This window comes from Pteropus vampyrus, unplaced genomic scaffold (genome assembly GCF_000151845.1).
Source record: "Pteropus vampyrus isolate Shadow unplaced genomic scaffold, Pvam_2.0 Scaffold56, whole genome shotgun sequence".
Taxonomy (NCBI): Eukaryota; Metazoa; Chordata; class Mammalia; order Chiroptera; family Pteropodidae; genus Pteropus; species Pteropus vampyrus.
In genome coordinates this window covers 9,330,061-9,348,480 of record NW_011888837.1, presented here as the reverse complement: position 1 = coordinate 9,348,480, position 18,420 = coordinate 9,330,061, and the positions used below count along the sequence as shown (strand labels likewise).

Here is an 18,420-nt window from a genome sequence, read left to right as displayed (position 1 = left end):
CGCGCCGGGGATGTGAGTGCCCCTTGCCCCCTACGACACCTAGCCCCCTCCCCGCCCAATGCTTCCGCTTTTGCATATTTACAGTAATCTGATCGGCCCGCACCCCTCCTCCCATTCTCAGCCCGCAAAAGCGGCCGTGCGGAGTCCTGGTTGGCTTGACTGCGTTGGCCTGGGTCCGGCTGATCGCCTAGGAGACTCGCTCCCCTCGTCCTGCGCGCCTGCGGCGGTAGCGGAAGAGGCGCCCGCGCAGCGCCGCTGCCCGGAGGGGCCGCCGCTCGCCCGCTTCCTGTTCGGCTAGTTCCAGCCAGCTCGAGGACAAAACACGCGTGCGCGCGGCGGACGGGCAGGCGCGCTCGCCGCCTCAGCCGCCGATGCTGAGTGCAGTCCGCCTTTTTCCGGAGCAGCCCGGCCACGGTGCTAATCGATAGCCGCCGCTGCAGCAGCTCCGCACTGGTGGACCAAGGGCGGAAAAAGGGGTTGACGGCTCTTTGCTAGGAGTGGGCTGGACCGGACGCCAGAGACAAAGGCTCTCAAGGCAAGAGGGACTTGGCCCTGCGACGGCGTTGCTCGGGATTTTTGACCCCAGGACTTTTCTCCCCTTCGTTTTTCTCTTCTGACGCTTCTCTCATCCCAAGCCCGCGTCCCCTTCACCCGCGACCTCGTTCCTCACCGGAGGGCCGCGATGGAGGTCCCGCCCCGGCTTTCCCATGTGCCGCCGCCATTGTTTCCCTCCGCTCCCGCTACTTTAGCCTCCCGCAGCCTTTCCCATTGGCGGCCGCGGGCGCCGAGGCAGCTCGCCCCACTCCTCCCTTCGCTCGCTCCCAGCTCTGCCCGGCAGGGGGCGCGCCGGGCCCAACGCCACGTCACCGCCCAGCAGCCCTCCCGATTGGCGGGCGGGGCGGCTATAAAGGGAGGGCGCAGGCGGCGCCCGGATCTCTTCCGCCGCCATTTTAAATCCAGCTCCATACAACGCTCCGCCGCTGCTGCTGCCGGGACTCGGACTGCGCGCCAGCACCCCCCGGCCGACAACTCCGCCACCATGGAGGACATGAACGAGTACAGCAACATAGAGGAATTCGCAGAGGGATCCAAGATCAACGCGAGCAAGAACCAGCAGGATGACGGGTACCGCACGCTTTTCTTCTCCCCTCCGTCCCCCAGCGCGCCATGCGCGCCCTTGATCCCTCGAGAGCCGCGCGCTGCCTACATTCTTGCCCGGAGTCGATTCCTCGCGTGCCCGCTGAGCCCCCCTAGCTTGGAAGAAAGAGGAAAGTAGGAGACGGGGTGACTAGAGAGGCCCGCGGAAGGTGGGGGAAGGGCGGAGGAGTTGGAGGCGGAGGGCGGCGGCGTCGGTGGTCCGAATGCGCAGGCGCCGCGTGGGGCCGAGGGGGAGGGGCCGGTCTCGCTGCGCCACATGCTGCAGCTGCCGCCGCCTCTTCATTGTGTCTGTTAGGGCTCAACGCAGTTTTCTTGGAGAGAGTTTACAACTCTCGATTTGGGCACCAAATACCCAGAATGCGTTATGATGAATTATTTAGATGGAACGTTAGCTTGACAGGAAGAGGGTGGATCTAAATTGTGGGGGGATTATTTAGGTTGGACTTTCTAAACTAAGATAATGTTTAACGTACATCGTTGGTCTCGTTTAAACTTTGCGTTATGCAGTGTGGCGAGCAAACTGTTCACTGTTTTGAATAATTGATCTCGATGGAATTTTGGGATTTTTGTGGCCTGTTGAAAACGGATTAAATTACATGGGGATAGAGGTTAAACTTACCCGTGTTTAGTTATAGTTAAATGTAATCAGGATCGATGTAATCGTTTGAGTTGCAGCTAACTTTTTAAAAAAATAATTTTTATTTTTAGTAAAATGTTTATTGGAGGCTTGAGCTGGGATACAAGCAAGAAAGATCTGACTGAATATTTGTCTCGGTTTGGGGAAGTTGTGGACTGCACAATTAAAACAGATCCAGTCACCGGAAGATCAAGAGGATTTGGATTTGTGCTTTTCAAAGATGCTGCTAGTGTTGATAAGGTAGGACTGTTTTGCTTTGTGTTGCTTTGTGTGCATTTTGCAAATTGTTCAGAGGTTTGGTTGTATATTGCTGTCAGGCTAAATAAAAATCTCTTCTAGGTTTTGGAATTGAAGGAACACAAACTGGATGGCAAATTGATAGACCCCAAAAGGGCCAAAGCTTTAAAGGGGAAGGAACCCCCAAAAAAGGTTTTTGTGGGTGGATTGAGCCCAGATACTTCTGAAGAACAAATTAAAGAATATTTTGGAGCCTTTGGAGAGGTGCGCTCTGTGTTAATGTGTATTTTATATTTGATGTGTTTTTGTACTGTTCATCCATGGCCCGTATATTACAGAACAAATTCACATGTCAGGTGAGGGTGAGATTAAATAACTGTTCAGGTTCCTTCCAGTCACCGTGCTTTAATCACTGCTTTCTGTGCTGTAATAGAAACCAATATCTAGTTTATGTTGGCTAAAACATGGATGCTTTGGTGTAGTCAGTGTTTGGAGTTATTAACTAGTGGCATTTATTGGGTATGAAGTGATAATGAGCTTTTCCTCTTCCCTCTAAATACTTAATAGAAGAAACAAATTAGATCAGTCGTTAAAGCAGTGGATTCTACATAGACGTCATGTGATTATGTTGAAGCTTGAAAGGACCTGTGGTATTGCAAACCTTTTGGTAGCTTTTTACCATTACTAGATGATCTTGAGTGTTCATCTTGATTTCAGATTGAAAATATTGAACTTCCCATGGATACAAAAACAAATGAAAGAAGAGGATTTTGTTTTATCACATACACAGATGAAGAGCCAGTAAAGAAATTATTAGAAAGCAGATATCATCAAATTGGTTCGGGGAAGGTAAAGCTATTTAAATTATATTAAGTGGAAATTGTGGGGGTTTATTAGTGAATTTCTCAATCTTTTTTGAGAATAAAATGGCTTAACACTTGAACTAAAGTAACAATTTTGTTTACTCTTAAAAATTTGTTTATAGTGTGAAATCAAAGTTGCACAGCCCAAAGAGGTATATAGGCAGCAACAGCAACAACAAAAAGGAGGAAGAGGTGCTGCAGCTGGTGGACGAGGTGGTACTAGGGGTCGAGGCCGAGGTGAGATTTATTACTTGGGAAACGACTCAGTGGTTTAAGCTGTAAATTGCTAAATATGAATAAGCCCATAAGAAAGTATAGCCAAATTTAAATTGTTTCAACATGGAAAATGGTTATTTTAGCTGGGGTTTTTTGATATTGAGTTTACTGATTTTACTTCAAAGAATAGCCACTGTGACAGTGTCATCACTGATGGGAAAATAATAGCATTAAATATAGTTAAGATTACATGATATATCTTGGTGTGATAAGTTTTCTTAGGCATGAGTCCTTGTTGTAAAAGCTAGACAGTCTACCTGTCTTCACCTTTGTCTTGATTTTCCATTGAATTTAGGAAGCCTTATACTGGCACAATTGGACTTTCCCCCTTTTTTTAAACACTCAGATGTCAGTATAGATTTCCATTCTGCCTTTTCAAAATACACAGAGTGAAAGACAGGAGAGCATCATTTAATGTCTGGTTTGGGGCCAGAAGTTGTTTCCTAACAATCATTGTGCATTGTTTCAGGTCAGGGCCAAAACTGGAACCAAGGATTTAATAACTATTATGATCAAGGATATGGAAATTACAATAGTGCCTATGGTGGTGATCAAAACTATAGTGGCTATGGCGGCTATGATTATACTGGGTATAACTATGGGAACTATGGATATGGACAGGGATATACAGACTACAGTGGTAAGAATATTTAACTTAATTTTATAACCAATGATATTAAAATTCAGTGTTAAGTTACAATCCCATTCTAAAATTGATTATGTCTGGATTTTCTATGTTTTGAAGTGTTTGGAGTTAAATTTTTGAGGTATTTTGTAGGGTGATTATACTAATACAGAGAAACTGTTTACAAATATTTAAGAATTTGTAATGTGGCTAGTTTATAATGGCTATTAAAATGTTTTTATAGTTGGCATGCAGTTTTATGCATTTCATACTTTCTGGGTACATAATGAAACTATTTCATAGAAAATTAATCTTAATAAAAATTTTTGTCTTATAAAATAGGCCAACAGAGCACTTATGGCAAGGCGTCTCGAGGGGGTGGCAATCATCAAAACAATTATCAACCATACTAAAGGAGGACATTGGGGAGAAAACAGGTGTGTATAAGAGTACAAGACACCAGTGGAACTGTCTAATTTAATTTAAAGATCAATAGACAAATGAAAAACAAGTAAAAACAAAATATTATGTAGCCTGTTTTTACTAAATTGTTAATTTTTTAATTGCTTTATAAGCCTGTTTTGCCTAAAGTGTCTATAGATCTTTAACTTTAAAGTTTTACCTCACTTTCTTTAGTATTACAGAAAAACTTACAAGTTTTTCTGTTTGCTTTGTGTACCAGGTGGTCTAGAGGAATAATTAAACTTTTTTAGAACTATTAACAGGTAAAGTACTGAAATGGGTACAACTTAAGGAAAACACGAATGTTGTCTTCTAACTCTGACATTATACCTTGTTTGTACCCGCCAGCGGGAACTTCATTGCAGGCCGTGTGTCACCCTGACCACGTCTATCTCTGGGGGTCGCACGTTGCGGGCAGAGCGCAAGGCATACACCAGAAAACGCTGTCCTGTGGTATGGTCTCTTCCAACTTCATGTACCAGCGTAAAGATTAAAGTGGAAAACTTCAGACTTTGGCTTCTTTTTTAATCTTTTTTGAAGATTAAGTGTCTAAACTTAACTTAAATGGTTTTTTACAGGAGTTAAAGTACATAAATGCCTTTTTACAGCTTAATCATTTTGGTCTTCTGTTTAGTGTTGTATTTCAATTGTGGAGCCTCATTTTAAGTGTTCATTCTTTAAGATTTAATGCTTGCTTTTTCTTTTTATAGCTAATAGTGAAATCTACAAACCAAAACAAGAACTTTAAAATCTGGGACAAAAATTAAAGATCATATGCACAGAGCAATTTGTTTTCTTGAACTATAATAAGCCATTATAAATTCATGTTTGTAAAAGCATTTTGCTTGGTTTACTAGAGATGCTTATTGTAGACCTTAATCTAGCCACAGTTCAACGGGAAGATTCAATTCCCAGATTCTTTTCTATCATTTGGGAACTCCAGGGTGAATTTATTGGTTACCCAAACTTCATTTTGCCAATGGATATGCATGTGATCTTTAATTATTGAAGAAAAGAATAAATTGAGGACTTAAAACAATTCATGAAAGTGGACCTTTGAAAGCTTGTCAGAGTTGTACAAATCTAATTGCTATTTTGTTTTTGTTTTTAGGAGGAAATTGCTAAAGTAACCCATCTTGCAGGACAACGTTGAAGATTGATCTTCTGTTGATCTAAGATGATAATTTTGTAAAAGACTTTCTAGTGTACAAGACACAACTGTGTCCAACTGTATATAGCCGCCAATTAGTTTTCTTTGTTTTTACTTTGTCTTTTGCTATCTGTGTTATGACTCAATGTGGATTTGTGTTTATACAAATTTTATTTGTATGATTTCATGTTAAACCTCAAATAAATGCTTCCTTATGTAATTGTTTTTCTGCGTCAGGTACTAAATAGCTCTGTAAAAGTGTAATTTTAAATAAGCAATAATTAAGGCACAGTTTATTTTGTAAGGGGTATTGGTCTGTAGGGAGAAACTGGTCCTTGTGAATAGCCAGCTTTACAGTGTCACCCTGTTCCCCATTTTTGTTAGATGTATTCTATGCTTTCAGTTTTCATTTCCCTGTTAACTGAGGCTTTCACCATACTTAAAATGTGCTTTCCTCTCTGTATATCTGGAGTCTTTGTCATGAAAGTCTCCATGTTATAGTGTCGTGATAGTGGAAGCTTTCTAGTAGGCCACGAGTCTTCTGAATTACATTCTGTAGAAAAGTACCCCCATTTAATGGCACAAAGCTTGTTGGTAGCTCCTTTTATTGAACAGAAAGATTCTGCTTTGTTTTGGTCTTTGGGAAGCCATTTGTTATGATTTGATAAATACTGCTTACTGGTAGGCTAAAAACACCTTTGTGTAATCATAATACCATGATTTTAACTCTAGATTAGAATGTCCAGATATACCCAGGGAAAAGGCACTGTTAAACTTGTAGGAGCTACAGTTTGAAAGTATCAAAAATAGTTATTACAAGGATTTTGGCAGGTGGGTATGAGTTATTAGATTCAGATATTTGAGGTACTGGCTAAGTAAATTTGTTGTATTCTTGGTATGGCACAGCAACCACCAAATTCAATAGTGTTTTCTTTTGGGGTGTTCTTAGGAAGCTATATTGGATATTAACTGTTATGTGGTGTGAGCTTTTAGAAAAAGCCATAGTAGATTTCATCATTATTAATGCAGTTAGTGCATGAGCCGAGTAGCTAAGCATATCCATAATCAGACATAGGAGTAGTAGGAAAAGATATGCTTTAAATCTTACATATGTTAATGCAAATCTAGATGTGACCAAGTCCTGTCATTACAGCAATTCTTCCTGGTGCATTAAAAAGCAGTTTTAGCTCTAGATTTTGGAGGATTTCCTGGGTAAATCCAAGCTTTGAATTTTCTATTCAGTGTAGTTAACTGGATTTAATAAGGTTTTTAAGTTTTGTCTCTGGTTTTTTTTTTAGCCATTAAGGATTGGCATACATGTTCATATGTGGAATAGTTGATCTGCACTTTTCAACCGAGTGTAAACTTATGCTGATGAACCTGCCTTTTTTGTTTTATTGGGTGCCTGCAACTTTTCTTTGTTAATGATGTTTGTACTCCCTGGACTATCAAGTTAAAATGCTCTTGGCTTGGCCTTCCTTGTTTTGCTCCTGTTGCTGTTTTCACCTTAACCTAGGCCAAGTACCAATGTTGGCTATTGCGAGGGATTCTCTTTATTCTTTTCAGCGTAACCCTAAGGGACAGAAGAGATACTTTCCATTTTAAGTTATGTTGTCAAAGTCAGTAGGTACAGTGTCTTTAGGGCAGTGAATCCTGTAAGTTGAAGTTTATGATTAGGTGACAAGTTGACATTGAGATTGTCCTTTCCCTGATCAAAAATGAATAAAGGCTTTTTAAACAAAATCCAAACTCTTCAATCAAGTCTTGATATATATGACATTTGAGAAATACACTACATCTAGAGATGATTTAGTTTTCTTAAAAGAATTGAAAGGGAAGTGAGAAGGTACTCTCCCCTTACCCCCTCAGGGGCTTTGGGCTCAACTAGATTTTAGGCTGAATTAAATGTCAACTGAAGTAAATTAGAAATAAATACGCCAAGGCCAAGTTCTGTAGGCGCTTCGATTTGGGTGAACAGTAAAGTTAGTGTCAAGGTTTCATTCCTAAGTATTCAAGAGCTTAAGCTATCGGACAGTTGAAGGGGCGGAGGTAGAAAATCTCAACTGATAAACATTCTAAACTAGCTTGTATGTCTTGAATATTCCTGAATTGTTTTAGCCAAGTTTTATGTGGTGGTATTCATCTTAACAGAAACCTTAGTAATTTCCATAGTCTCACTGGACTCTGTGCTAATCTTCATAAATTTTAATAAGGCATCTGAAAATTTTCACTTCCCATTGCCAAGTTTGGTAGGTCAACCACAAATGGTAAACTTACTGATTAAAAAGGTGATTCAAGGACACTAGGTATCTACAATTTTTAGTTACAGGAAATGAATATATACCATTTGAATTGATCCTACCATTGAGTAAAACCAGGAAATATTCTCCAAAAATTCCTCAGACTTCCCAACCTAATAGAACTGCCATCTGTGGTTTAAATTTACTGAGCAAAATCAGTGCAACTATATAGTTGTTTAAGCATATTAGCCAGAGTTGTGGTCAAGGTGGTGTAGATTCTTAACTGATTGACTTCATGAGTTTGTTGAGACAATCAATACACTAAAACTTGAAGTGTATAAACTAAAAAAATGTGTCGTCCATAAAAATGGCTGTTGTACAATTTGTGTGGGGAAAGTTTTGGTATTTTGTACCTAGTCAAATTGGATGTGGAATTTTGGCAAGTTTTGATTGAATAACAACACTTCAACCACTGCTTTTTATAAACTAGGAAAGAATATAGTGATGTTCTGGAGATTATAGAGTAATGCTGAACATTCTGAAGATTTAATTGAGGTTAACTTGATAGTGGCAGTTTAATCTCTGGTTTGATTCCTCTACTCATTTAAGATGAGAGGGATATCAATCTCAGGGTGGTGGGGCTGATGTGTAGTTTGAAAAAAGGTGGTCAAAGTAATCTGATTTGTTACTTAAAATTTAGGAATTTCGAAAAGCAATGTAAGAATAGTTTATCAAAGACCAGCACAAGTTATGTGAGAAACTATCCTGGCAAATTTTTCTCATATTCCAATGGTAATCTTGTGAGACACCAAAAGATTCTCTTCAGACAAAAAATGTCTTTTAAATGTAATTTCTAGGAAATTACAGACTTCCAAAAGTCATTTAAAGGCTCAAAATTGCTTTTATGGTACCTGACTAAAATTTATTGAATTTGCTGGCATTGTTGAGGTTGCACAAAGGTAGTTTTCTTCATATGGTACTTGGGTATTTATGTGTGTTGGCTGCAGAATACTCTATAGGGCGATTGTTCTATTGGTGAGAGACAGTAATGGCCAATTCCACAAAAGGCCCTGTGCGAAAAACCTTGATCTATCCCCTGATTTTTCAAGTTGGGGAAGTCAGCTAATTGAAAGTACCAACTTATTACATTTTGGATACTATTAAATTTCTATAAAGTTGCTACTATTAAGCATCTCTGAGGCCTAGATTTTGAATGGAACTATTTGTTTTGGGAATGAATTTTAAGCATTAAGACTGGTCAGCAGTCTTTAATACAATTAATTTATGAGCGCTGATATCTTTTGCAGGAAAGTAAGATTTTATTATAATTGATTAATTCTTGTTCCTCTGAAAATGAAGCCTGGATTATCTAGAGCAACTACTTGTTCCCATGAGAAAAATGCCCAATAGAATTGATTATTTAAACCATGAGACATTAACACAGGTTTTTCATAGATTATGCAAGCAGAGGGATGAAATGAGAGGGTGTCGTAGTGGGGGCTCCGTGGTATTAGAGTAGTTCCAACATTTTTTAATACCAGGAAACCTTTTAAATATTTTCTCCCTATGGACTATGTGTTTTGAATGGCTGTACTTGTCAAATATATTGCTCATTAATGTGATGATATTTTGATTAAAGGCCTATAGCTGTCAGAACTTCTACAGTATGTGATAGTATCATGCCACCAAGTTACTATAATGCCAGTTAAAATCAAAAACGATTTTGTTAAGTTGTGCTGATTTTTTAAATATGTGATTTCTACCAGACTTTCACAATGTTGAAAATAAGTCCCAAGAATTGTTCATTACTACGGTAGGCCCTCTGTGGTTTCATTTTCCACAGTTTCAGTTACCCACAGTCAACCGTGGTCTAAAAATATTAAATGGAAAATTCTAGAAATAAACAATTCATAAGTTTTAAATTGTGCACCGTTTTGAGTAGCGTGATAAAATCTTGTGCTGTCCACCTGGGGCATCAATCATCTCTGTCCAGCGTGTCCACACTGTACACACTCCCAACCCATTATCAGTACCTGTCTCAGTTATTAGATTTACTGTCACAGTATTGCAGTGCTTGTGTTCCAGTGATTCTTACGTAATAATGGCCCCAAAACTCAAGAGTAGCAATGCTGGCAATTCAAATGCCAAAAAAGAAGTCTTTGTCCCATAGTACTTAAAGTGAAAAGGTGAAAGTTCTAAAAAAAAAAAATCGTATGCTGAGATTGCTAAGATCTACAGTAATCCGTGAAATTGTGAAGGAAAAAAAATTTTTTTGCTGGAGAGAAATATTACATTCTCATTAACTTATGACAGTATATCATTATAATTGTTCTATTTGATCATTAGGTACTGTTAATCTCTTATTGTGCCTAATTTATACATAAACTATCATAGGTTTGTATGTATAGAAAAGCAGTATCAGGTTAGGTACTATCCATGGTTTCAGGCATCCACTGGGGTCTTGGAATGTATCCTCCTCAGAAAAGGGAGAACTTCCAGGGCCTTAGAACTATACTTAGCATATCATTGAAGTTAAGGAAAAGAAAAGGCATTTTAGAGTATGCATTACTTTCATAATCTGGAAAACGATATTTTCAAATACTTGTGGAATGGATACAATTATAATTTTTTAAAATTATGCATTTGAATGACTTCAAAAGTAAAAAGACCCCCAAATTGTACCTTTGGTCCCATTTAAAACACATAGTTCTATTTTTTTCATGTATTTATTTTTTAGTTAAAAATGGATATAAACATGAGGACTTAGAGCCTGTCAAAACTAAGAAGAACTTTACTATGGTCTAGGTCTTCCTGTATTTCAATTTAAAGTTACTTCAGTTGCTATGGAACACCAAGATGCAGATACTAGCAAAAGGGTTATTTTCTCTGTATTCCCTATATAAGACAATGACAAATTCAGACATACTATTCCACTTCTGATTCTCTGCTGATGGTGAGAATATACATATATATAATCTTAGATTCTAAGAGAGGAAGGTCTTGGTGTTGATGGCAGGTACAGAGATTTGCCATTGACCCATGGCCAAGATCCACAGTATTACTAGGCTAGAATCTTTTTTTTTTTTTTTAATCTGAATCTTTTTAAACTCTCGTGTGTAAAATTTGCTCCTTGATGAAATAAAATCACTCTTCATTAAGAATACCAAGGGGTGTCTATGGCCATGCTACCCTGAACAAGCCCAATCTCGTCCGATCTCAGAAGCTAAGCAGGGTTGGGCCTGGTTAGTACTTGGATGGGAGACCACCTAGGAGACTAGGTGCTGTAGGTGTAAAAAATAAAAGATTGCGGTCTGAGGTCAACCAAGAGTTTCTCAGGTTATTCCATAAATTGCTCCTAAAATTATATCCTATTATTTTTGTATTTCACATTATATATTCACATTTCCATGTATTAGCACAGTCCTACATATAGTGTTAAGAGTATATACTCAGGTGTATACATATACCTACATAAAGGTATATATGTACTTTTTCAAAAAGTATTTACTTCTGCTTTCAACAAATACGGCTTGAGTAATTCAAACCAATCCTGAAGACAATAATAATGCAGGATGAAAAAGATTTTTTAAATTTTCTTAAACAACAACAACAACAACTAAAAGAGCCTAAAAAGAGGAGAAATCCACCAGGCTAAAATCTAAGAGAAAATTGAAACCTAAAAAAGTAAGCCCAGCACTTAAAGCTGGGTTTTGATGGTATTACGGAAATAAGGACATGGAAGTCAAAAGCCTAGGTCCAACCCCAGGTGGAGATTTTGATACCCCAATTACTCCATTAAAGAGCTCTCAAAAAAAGATAACCCAGATTAAGGGAATCTCAATCTCAGAATTTAAGATAGTCCTAGAAAGGTAAGGGCCTCAAGTCCCTGGAAGAAACAAATGAAAATCATTTCTTCTTCCTTGATTTCTGATTGTTTCTACAAATATCGTTTTCTAATATACAGAAATTTAAAAATCACTATCCCAGGCTCCGTTACTGCCAGAGCACAAGGGTGTGACCTCAGCTCTCTAGTCAGAATTCTCTACATTAGGACTTTGAGACAGAAGCTAGTCAATCAAACCGATTTAGTGGAATCAATGCAAGAACAGGTGGCAGCCATAGTGGCAGGTACTTTTCCAAAGGAGCTGTGGTTCTAGCAGCAACATCCAATATCTATCATTGATAATGTCAATGGTGAAAGCTGCAGCATCTATGTACAGCAGGAGCAGCAGCAGTAGAAACGGGAGTGTCTTTATGGAGCCATTTCTGATTTTGAAAACAGTTCCTGGATAAGAGTTCCCAAGTGTGGCTTTCCAACTCTCCTGGAGAGTCTGAGGCACTAAAATCATCATTATTAAATTCATTTTTAACTCAAAAAATGATCATATGGAATGGATATATAACACATTAATCAGAAGCACTTCTAGAATAACAGAGTAAGGGCATCCAAAATTTCACTTCTCCATAAAAGCAATGAGAACAGTGGCAAAAATTGTCAAAATCATTTTTTTTTTTTCAGAACTCTGGAAATAGTCTTGCAACAATCCAAGGAACATATTTTTTTAATGAATGAATCTCAGAACAGTGTACTTTGTGACACTGCAACTTCCCTGTAAGGGAATACAGCAAACAAATGTATACCAACAAATTAGTTGGTGAAAAAGGCAAAGTCCTAGAAAGATAAAAACTGCTGAAATTACTTCAAGAAGAAATAAAAAAAACTGAACGAGAGATTGAATTAATAATTAAAAAAAAAAAAAAAAAACTTTCCAGGAAGAAAAACCCAGGACTGGATCCTTCACTGGTGAATTTTACCAAACGTTTAAAGAGTTAAAACCACCCTTCACAAACTCTTCTGAAAAAATAAAAGAGAAGGGAACATTTCCCAACTCATTCTATGAGGCCAGTATTACCTTGATATCAAAACCTGACAAATGATACAACAAGAAAACTACAGATCAATATTTCTTATGGATTCTCAAAAAAAAAAAAAAAAATCCAAAAGCAAAAAACCTAGGAAACAGAATCCAGCAAAATTCAAAACCCCCCAAAATTCATGTTAAAGCCCTAACCCCCAATGTAACTTATTGGAAATAAATCCTTTAAGGAGGTAATTAAGGTTAAATAAAGTCTTAAGGGTAGGGCCCTAATTTGATAGGATTGGTGTCCTTACAAGAAAAGAGACACCACAAATCAATCTCTCCCTACTCCCCGCGCCCCCCCAGCCCCCGCCAACACACACACACGATAAAGTACATGTCAGGACACAAGAAGGAGGCCATCTATAATCTAGGAAGAGAGGCCTCACCAGAATCCAACCTTGCTGGCACCTTGATCTTGGACTTCTAGCCTCCAAAACTGTAAGGGAAAAAATGTCTATTGTTTAAACCACCAGTCTATAATATTTTATTATGACAGTCTGAGCAGACTAACATAGAAAGGAAATTCCTTAATTTCATAAAAGCCCTTTAAAAAACCCCACAGCTAACATTATACTTAAGAGCGAAAGATTGAATGCTTTTCTTCTAAAATGAGGAACTAGACAAAGATGTCAACTCTTGTTATTTCTCTTCAGCATTGTACTGAAGGTTCTAGCCAGGCAAGTTAGGAAAGAAAGAGAAATGAAAGGTATCCAGATTGAAAAGGAAAAAGTAAAATTATATTTGCAGATGACATGATCTCATATACAGAAAAACTAAAGAATCCACAAAAAATTGGAAGTAATAATTGAGTTCCCCAAGGTTGCAGGGTACAAGATCAATATACAAAAAACAATTTTACCTCTTTATAGTAGCAATGAACAATCCAAAAATGAAATTAAGAAAACAATTTTTTTTTTTACAGTAGCCTCAAAAAGAATGCGATGCTTAGGAATAAATTTAACAAAAGAAATGTATGACATAAATAGTTAACTATAAAACATTGTTGAAAGAAATGAAAGAAGACCTAAATATATGGAAATATAGCCCATGTTCATGGATTGAGCATAATATTGATAAAATGGCAATACTCCCTAACTTGATTTACAGATTTCGTGCAATCACTATCAAACACTCAGCTGGACATTTTGCTGATTTTGACAAGCTGACCTTAAAAGTCCTATGGAAATGTAAGGAACCCAGAAAAGCCAAACAATCTTGGGGAAAAATGAACAAAGTTGGGGGACCTGTGCTTCCAGATTTCAAAATTTCCTACAAAGCTACAGTAATCAAGACAGTGTTGCTTCTCCTAGAAAATACCAAAAGGCAGATGACGCAGGTGCTGCCTAAGGTCAAAGACATGAAGATCAAGTCCCTGGAAGAGATCTCTCCTTCCCCTGCCCATCAGGAACCTGAGATCATTGACTTTTTCTTGGGAATATCTCTCAAAGATGAGGTTTTGAAGATTATGCCAGTACAAAAGCAGACTCATGTTGGCCAGAGGACATGGTTCAAGGCATTTGTTGCCATCAGGAACTACGGTGGACATGTCAGTTTGTGTGTTAAGTGCTCCAAAGAAGTAGCCACAGCCATCTGTGGGACCATCATCCTAGCCAAGCTCTCCATCACTCCTGTGCCACGAGGCTACTCGGGAACAAGATCGGCAAGCCCCACACTTTCCCTTGCAAGGTGACTGGCTGTTGTGGCTCTGTGCTAGTGTGCCTCATGCCCGCTCCCTGGGGCAACTGGCATTTTCTCAACCCCTGTGCCAAGGAAGCTGTTGATGATAGCTGGTATCCACGACTGCTTCTCCTCAGTCAGGGGCTGCACTGCTACCCTGGGGAACTTTGCCAAGGCCACCTTTGATGCCATCTCTAAGACCTACATCTCACCCCAACTTCTGGAAAGAGACTGTATTCACCAAGTCTCCCTATCCAGTGCAGAAGACCTATGCTCCAGCTGTAGCCACCACATAATTTTATACAAGAAAAATAAAGTGAATTGAGCCTTTTTTTTTTTAAGACAGTGTTGTACTGGCATAAAGATAATATAGAACAATGAAATAGAGTTGAGAGTCTGTAAATAACTCATTACATTTATGGTCAATTGAGTTTTGACAGGGTTGCCAAAACGATTCAATTGAATAGTATTTCCAACAATGTTGGCACAATTTGATATCTACATGCAAAAAAAATAAATAAAGTTGGACACCTACCTAATAATATACATATATATATATGAACTGAAAATGGATGAAAGATCTAAATGTAATAGCTAAAACTACAAACTTCTTAGGAGAAAACATAGATACAAAGGAGTGAAGGTTTGTGACCTTAGATTAGGCAACATTTTCTAAAAATACAAGTGCAAAAGAAAAATATAGATAAATTGTATATCATCAAAATTAAAAACTTTTGTGCTTCGAAAGGACTTAAATAAGTGAAAAGACAATCTATGAAATAGAAAAAAAATATTACAAAACATACATCTGATAAAAGATTCATAACTAGAATATATAAGGTATATGTAATGTTTCTTACCCTCAGAAAAAAAAGACAAATAACAATTATAAAATGGGCATAGAATCCGAATAGATATTTCTCCAAAAAAGGTGAAGAAATGGTCAAAAAGTATATAAAAGGATGCTGAATATCATTAGTCTTTAAGGAAATGCAAATATCAAAACCACAATGAGATACTACTTTGCATACACTAGGATGACTAAATCACAAAGACAGACAATAACAAGTTTTGGTGAATATATGGAGAAATTAGAACCCTCATATATTTCTGGTTGGAATGTAAAATGGTGGAGTCACTTTGGAAAACAATGTGATATTTTCTTAAAAAGTTAAATGTAGAGTTACCATATGACCCAGGAATTTCACTCTTAGGTATATATCAAGAAAAATAAAAACATGTCCACACAAAAACTTAGACACAAAGTACCATTACCCATAATAGACAAAAAATGAAAACAATCCAAATGTTCATTAACTGATGAATGGATAAATGAAATGTAATATATCTGTACAATAGAATATTATTTGGCCATAAAAAGTAATAAAGTACTGATACATACTACAACATGGATGAAACTTGAAAACATTGTGCTAAGTGATAAAGTAGCTTGACGCCAAAGGTCACATACTATATGATTCCATTTATATGAAATGTCCAAAATATGTAAATCCATAGGGACAGAAAATAGATTAACAGTTGCCCAGGGCCTAAGCAAAGACAGAGTAGAGAAATTATTGCTAATGTGCATGGAATTCCTTTTTTGGGTGAAGCAAAATTTCAAAAGTGGTGATGATTGCACAACTGTGAACATACTACAAGCCATTAAATTGTAGATTTAAAAAGAAAAATTTTATGGTATGTGAATTATATCTCTCCAAAGTTGTTACTAAAAAAAAAAGGACACACCAATCCAATAAATACAAAGCATATACTTTTATTTGAAACAGATGCAAACTATCAACAATGACAAGACAATTTTTAAACATATTAAGAGAAATTTGAACATAGAGGTCATAATGGTATTTAATTATCTTTTAAAGAAAGTTCTTACCTGTTAGAGATACATACAAAAATATTTATGCTAAAATAATATGGTATATAATGTTTACAACATAAAAATCAAGTGGCAGAAAAAGCAAAATTGGCATAACATTGATAATTTTTCAACTGGGTGATGGGTTACATTAGTTATTTCTAATCTAGTGTATGTTTGGAAATTTCCATTTGAAAGTATGAAAAATAATAAGAAAGTAAAATAACAAGCAACTGGGGGAGAGAAGTATTATTTCTGAAGGAGCTAAATAGTAAGGCTAATTTCTGACTTCTGAATGGATACAATAGAAGCCGGTCAACAGTGGAATGATATATTCAATGTTCAAAAAGAGAATAACTGTGTCCGAGAATTCTCTATCAGTCAAACATTTTTTCACAGTTGGAGGCGAATAAAGATATTTTCTGAAAGACAAAGAAATGAACACTTCACCATGAGGAAGTTTGCACTAAAGGAAATTCTAGTCTACACTAAATGTAGAAGACAAGTGATTCCTGAGAAAAGGTGAGATACAAAAAGAAATGAAAAAAAAGTAGTGTATTTCTGAGAAAATGTAAATGAATGTTGACTATGAAAAAATAAATTTTCATAAAGAAGTATATATTCTCATATGCATTCTGTCATTTTTTATAAGATCATGGTTATGATTTGGGTTTTTCAGAGTTGTACTGTTATGAAGGAGACTGTAAATATCTTCATATAATATTCTTTATTCTTTTGAATGGAAGTAATTCTTTCTTATGCATTTCTCAAAGTAGTATAATTTTATGGCTGTTGTCATATTACTCTCCAAAATGACTGAATAATCTAAAGGGCCATTTAGAACATTTTGTACCTGCTAACATTGGTTAACATGCCACTATTTATTCTTTGTATTAGCCATAGAGTGGGCAGTTATTACATTACATAGAAATTTACCTAAATATGTGGAAAAATCAGATTGGCCAAATACTAGACCGTCTAGTACAATGGAAGTATCCTGAATGATCAAAAAGGTATTGCTCATAATTTTCTCATAGATTTTCTAAGAACAAAATACAAATTATCAGTATTTGATCAAATTAAAAATGAATATTACTGGTATAAATGACATCAAATAAAAATGATTTAACCTAGGGGGGATATCATTTTATGAACATTATAGATGTTTAACTAATGTACTATATATTTGAAACTAATTTAAATAAATAAACTTATTTATTTAAATGAAAAAAATGATTTTACCTAAAACCGCACATCTTTATATATTATTAAAAATTTAATTAGCCCAGAAAAGTTTAGAAATAATAAACTAAAAGACAAAACTTTCAATTGATAAAAGAAAAACATTTCTTAACTAAAAATCAAAGAAAATCTTTTTGGCAAAATTCAGGTACACAAAATTAGAGATGGGAAAATTTGATTTGGCAGACATGATGGTCATAAAAAGAAATTATAGTGGCAAAATCTTGAATGGTAAAATTAGATATAGGTGAAATATGACCACATCTTCAAAACAAAAAATTGATTCAGATTAAATAATTTCAGAAAATACAAATAAAATGAAAAACATTGGAAATGGTTTTACTGCCATCCATATAAAATTAATCAAAGATTTAAATTTATATTATATTTATCTATAAAAAAGAATTGGTAATTTATCAAGGTATCATGCTATTAAAATACTTTTATTGATAAAAAAGTAATAAAAAAAGTCCTAATCTCAAAACAGCAGCATAAAAAGTACTCCTAATTTCATATTAGATGGGTGTGGGGCAGGGCGGTGGTGAATGGGTTGGAAAATATTATCTTTATTTGTTAATTTTTTCCTTGTTTTTATTTATTAATGACAATTTTGTGAAATAAGTTCAAAAATTTATTTCCTACTACAATTTAGATGTACAGGGAAAAGAACAAAAGTTTTTTATTTTCCTCTCATACCAGACCTTTTATTCAGTGGAAATATGGCATTCTAATCAATCCTGACATTCTGCGATTTTTTTTCAAAACAAGATTTTATCCATGACTACATAATAAATCATCATAAGGCCATACCATAATTCATTTGTTACCCCACAGATACACACTTAAGTTTAGCCAATTAACCACTAATAAAATAACACCGTGGAGTATAAGTTTTTCTTTTTCTTTTTTAATTTAAAACTATTCTGACTTTCCTTTTATATAGTGGGAGGAAAAATTATTAAATATCCAAAGCAGTTTAAGCTTTGGCTACCTCAATAATCTAAACTATCCATTCAGATTCATTAAGCCAACAAGAAGAGTTTTATTCAAGATAA

General features: G+C 36.6%; 1 protein-coding gene and 2 pseudogenes across 2 annotated transcripts; all 3 read left to right on the top strand.

Moving 5' to 3' along the window:
* The first annotated feature begins 144 nt into the window (after nucleotides 1-144).
* On the top strand, nucleotides 145-5,633 carry HNRNPDL (heterogeneous nuclear ribonucleoprotein D like). Of its 2 annotated transcripts, XR_895910.2 has the most exons (9): nucleotides 146-1,125; nucleotides 1,867-2,035; nucleotides 2,135-2,296; nucleotides 2,750-2,881; nucleotides 3,018-3,132; nucleotides 3,641-3,811; nucleotides 4,139-4,233; nucleotides 4,607-4,711; nucleotides 5,370-5,633. XR_895910.2 is itself a non-coding variant. In XM_011360607.2 (8 exons), the coding sequence occupies exons 1-7, from the start codon at nucleotides 683-685 to the stop codon at nucleotides 4,207-4,209; spliced, it is 1,263 nt and encodes a 420-aa protein (XP_011358909.1). In that variant the 5' UTR covers nucleotides 145-682; the 3' UTR covers nucleotides 4,210-4,233; nucleotides 5,370-5,633. The 2 variants fall into 2 exon arrangements, 1 of the variants encoding a protein (XP_011358909.1); XM_011360607.2 differs by lacking the exon at nucleotides 4,607-4,711 and having other exon boundaries at nucleotides 145-1,125.
* A 5,187-nt stretch (nucleotides 5,634-10,820) lies between these two features.
* On the top strand, nucleotides 10,821-10,938 carry LOC111740040 (annotated as a pseudogene).
* Nucleotides 10,939-13,897: 2,959 nt separating this feature from the next.
* On the top strand, nucleotides 13,898-14,543 carry LOC105292434 (annotated as a pseudogene).
* The last annotated feature ends 3,877 nt before the right edge of the window (nucleotides 14,544-18,420 follow it).

Excerpts from the sequence above, each read along its gene's own strand:
- HNRNPDL (XM_011360607.2), top strand. The coding sequence starts at position 683 with ATGGAGGTCCCGCCCCGGCTTTCCCATGTGCCGCCGCCATTGTTTCCC. Across the intron at positions 2,297-2,749 it reads ATTTTGGAGCCTTTGGAGAG|ATTGAAAATATTGAACTTCC; the intron begins GTGCGCTCTGTG and ends TCTTGATTTCAG. Across the intron at positions 2,882-3,017 it reads ATCAAATTGGTTCGGGGAAG|TGTGAAATCAAAGTTGCACA; the intron begins GTAAAGCTATTT and ends ATTTGTTTATAG.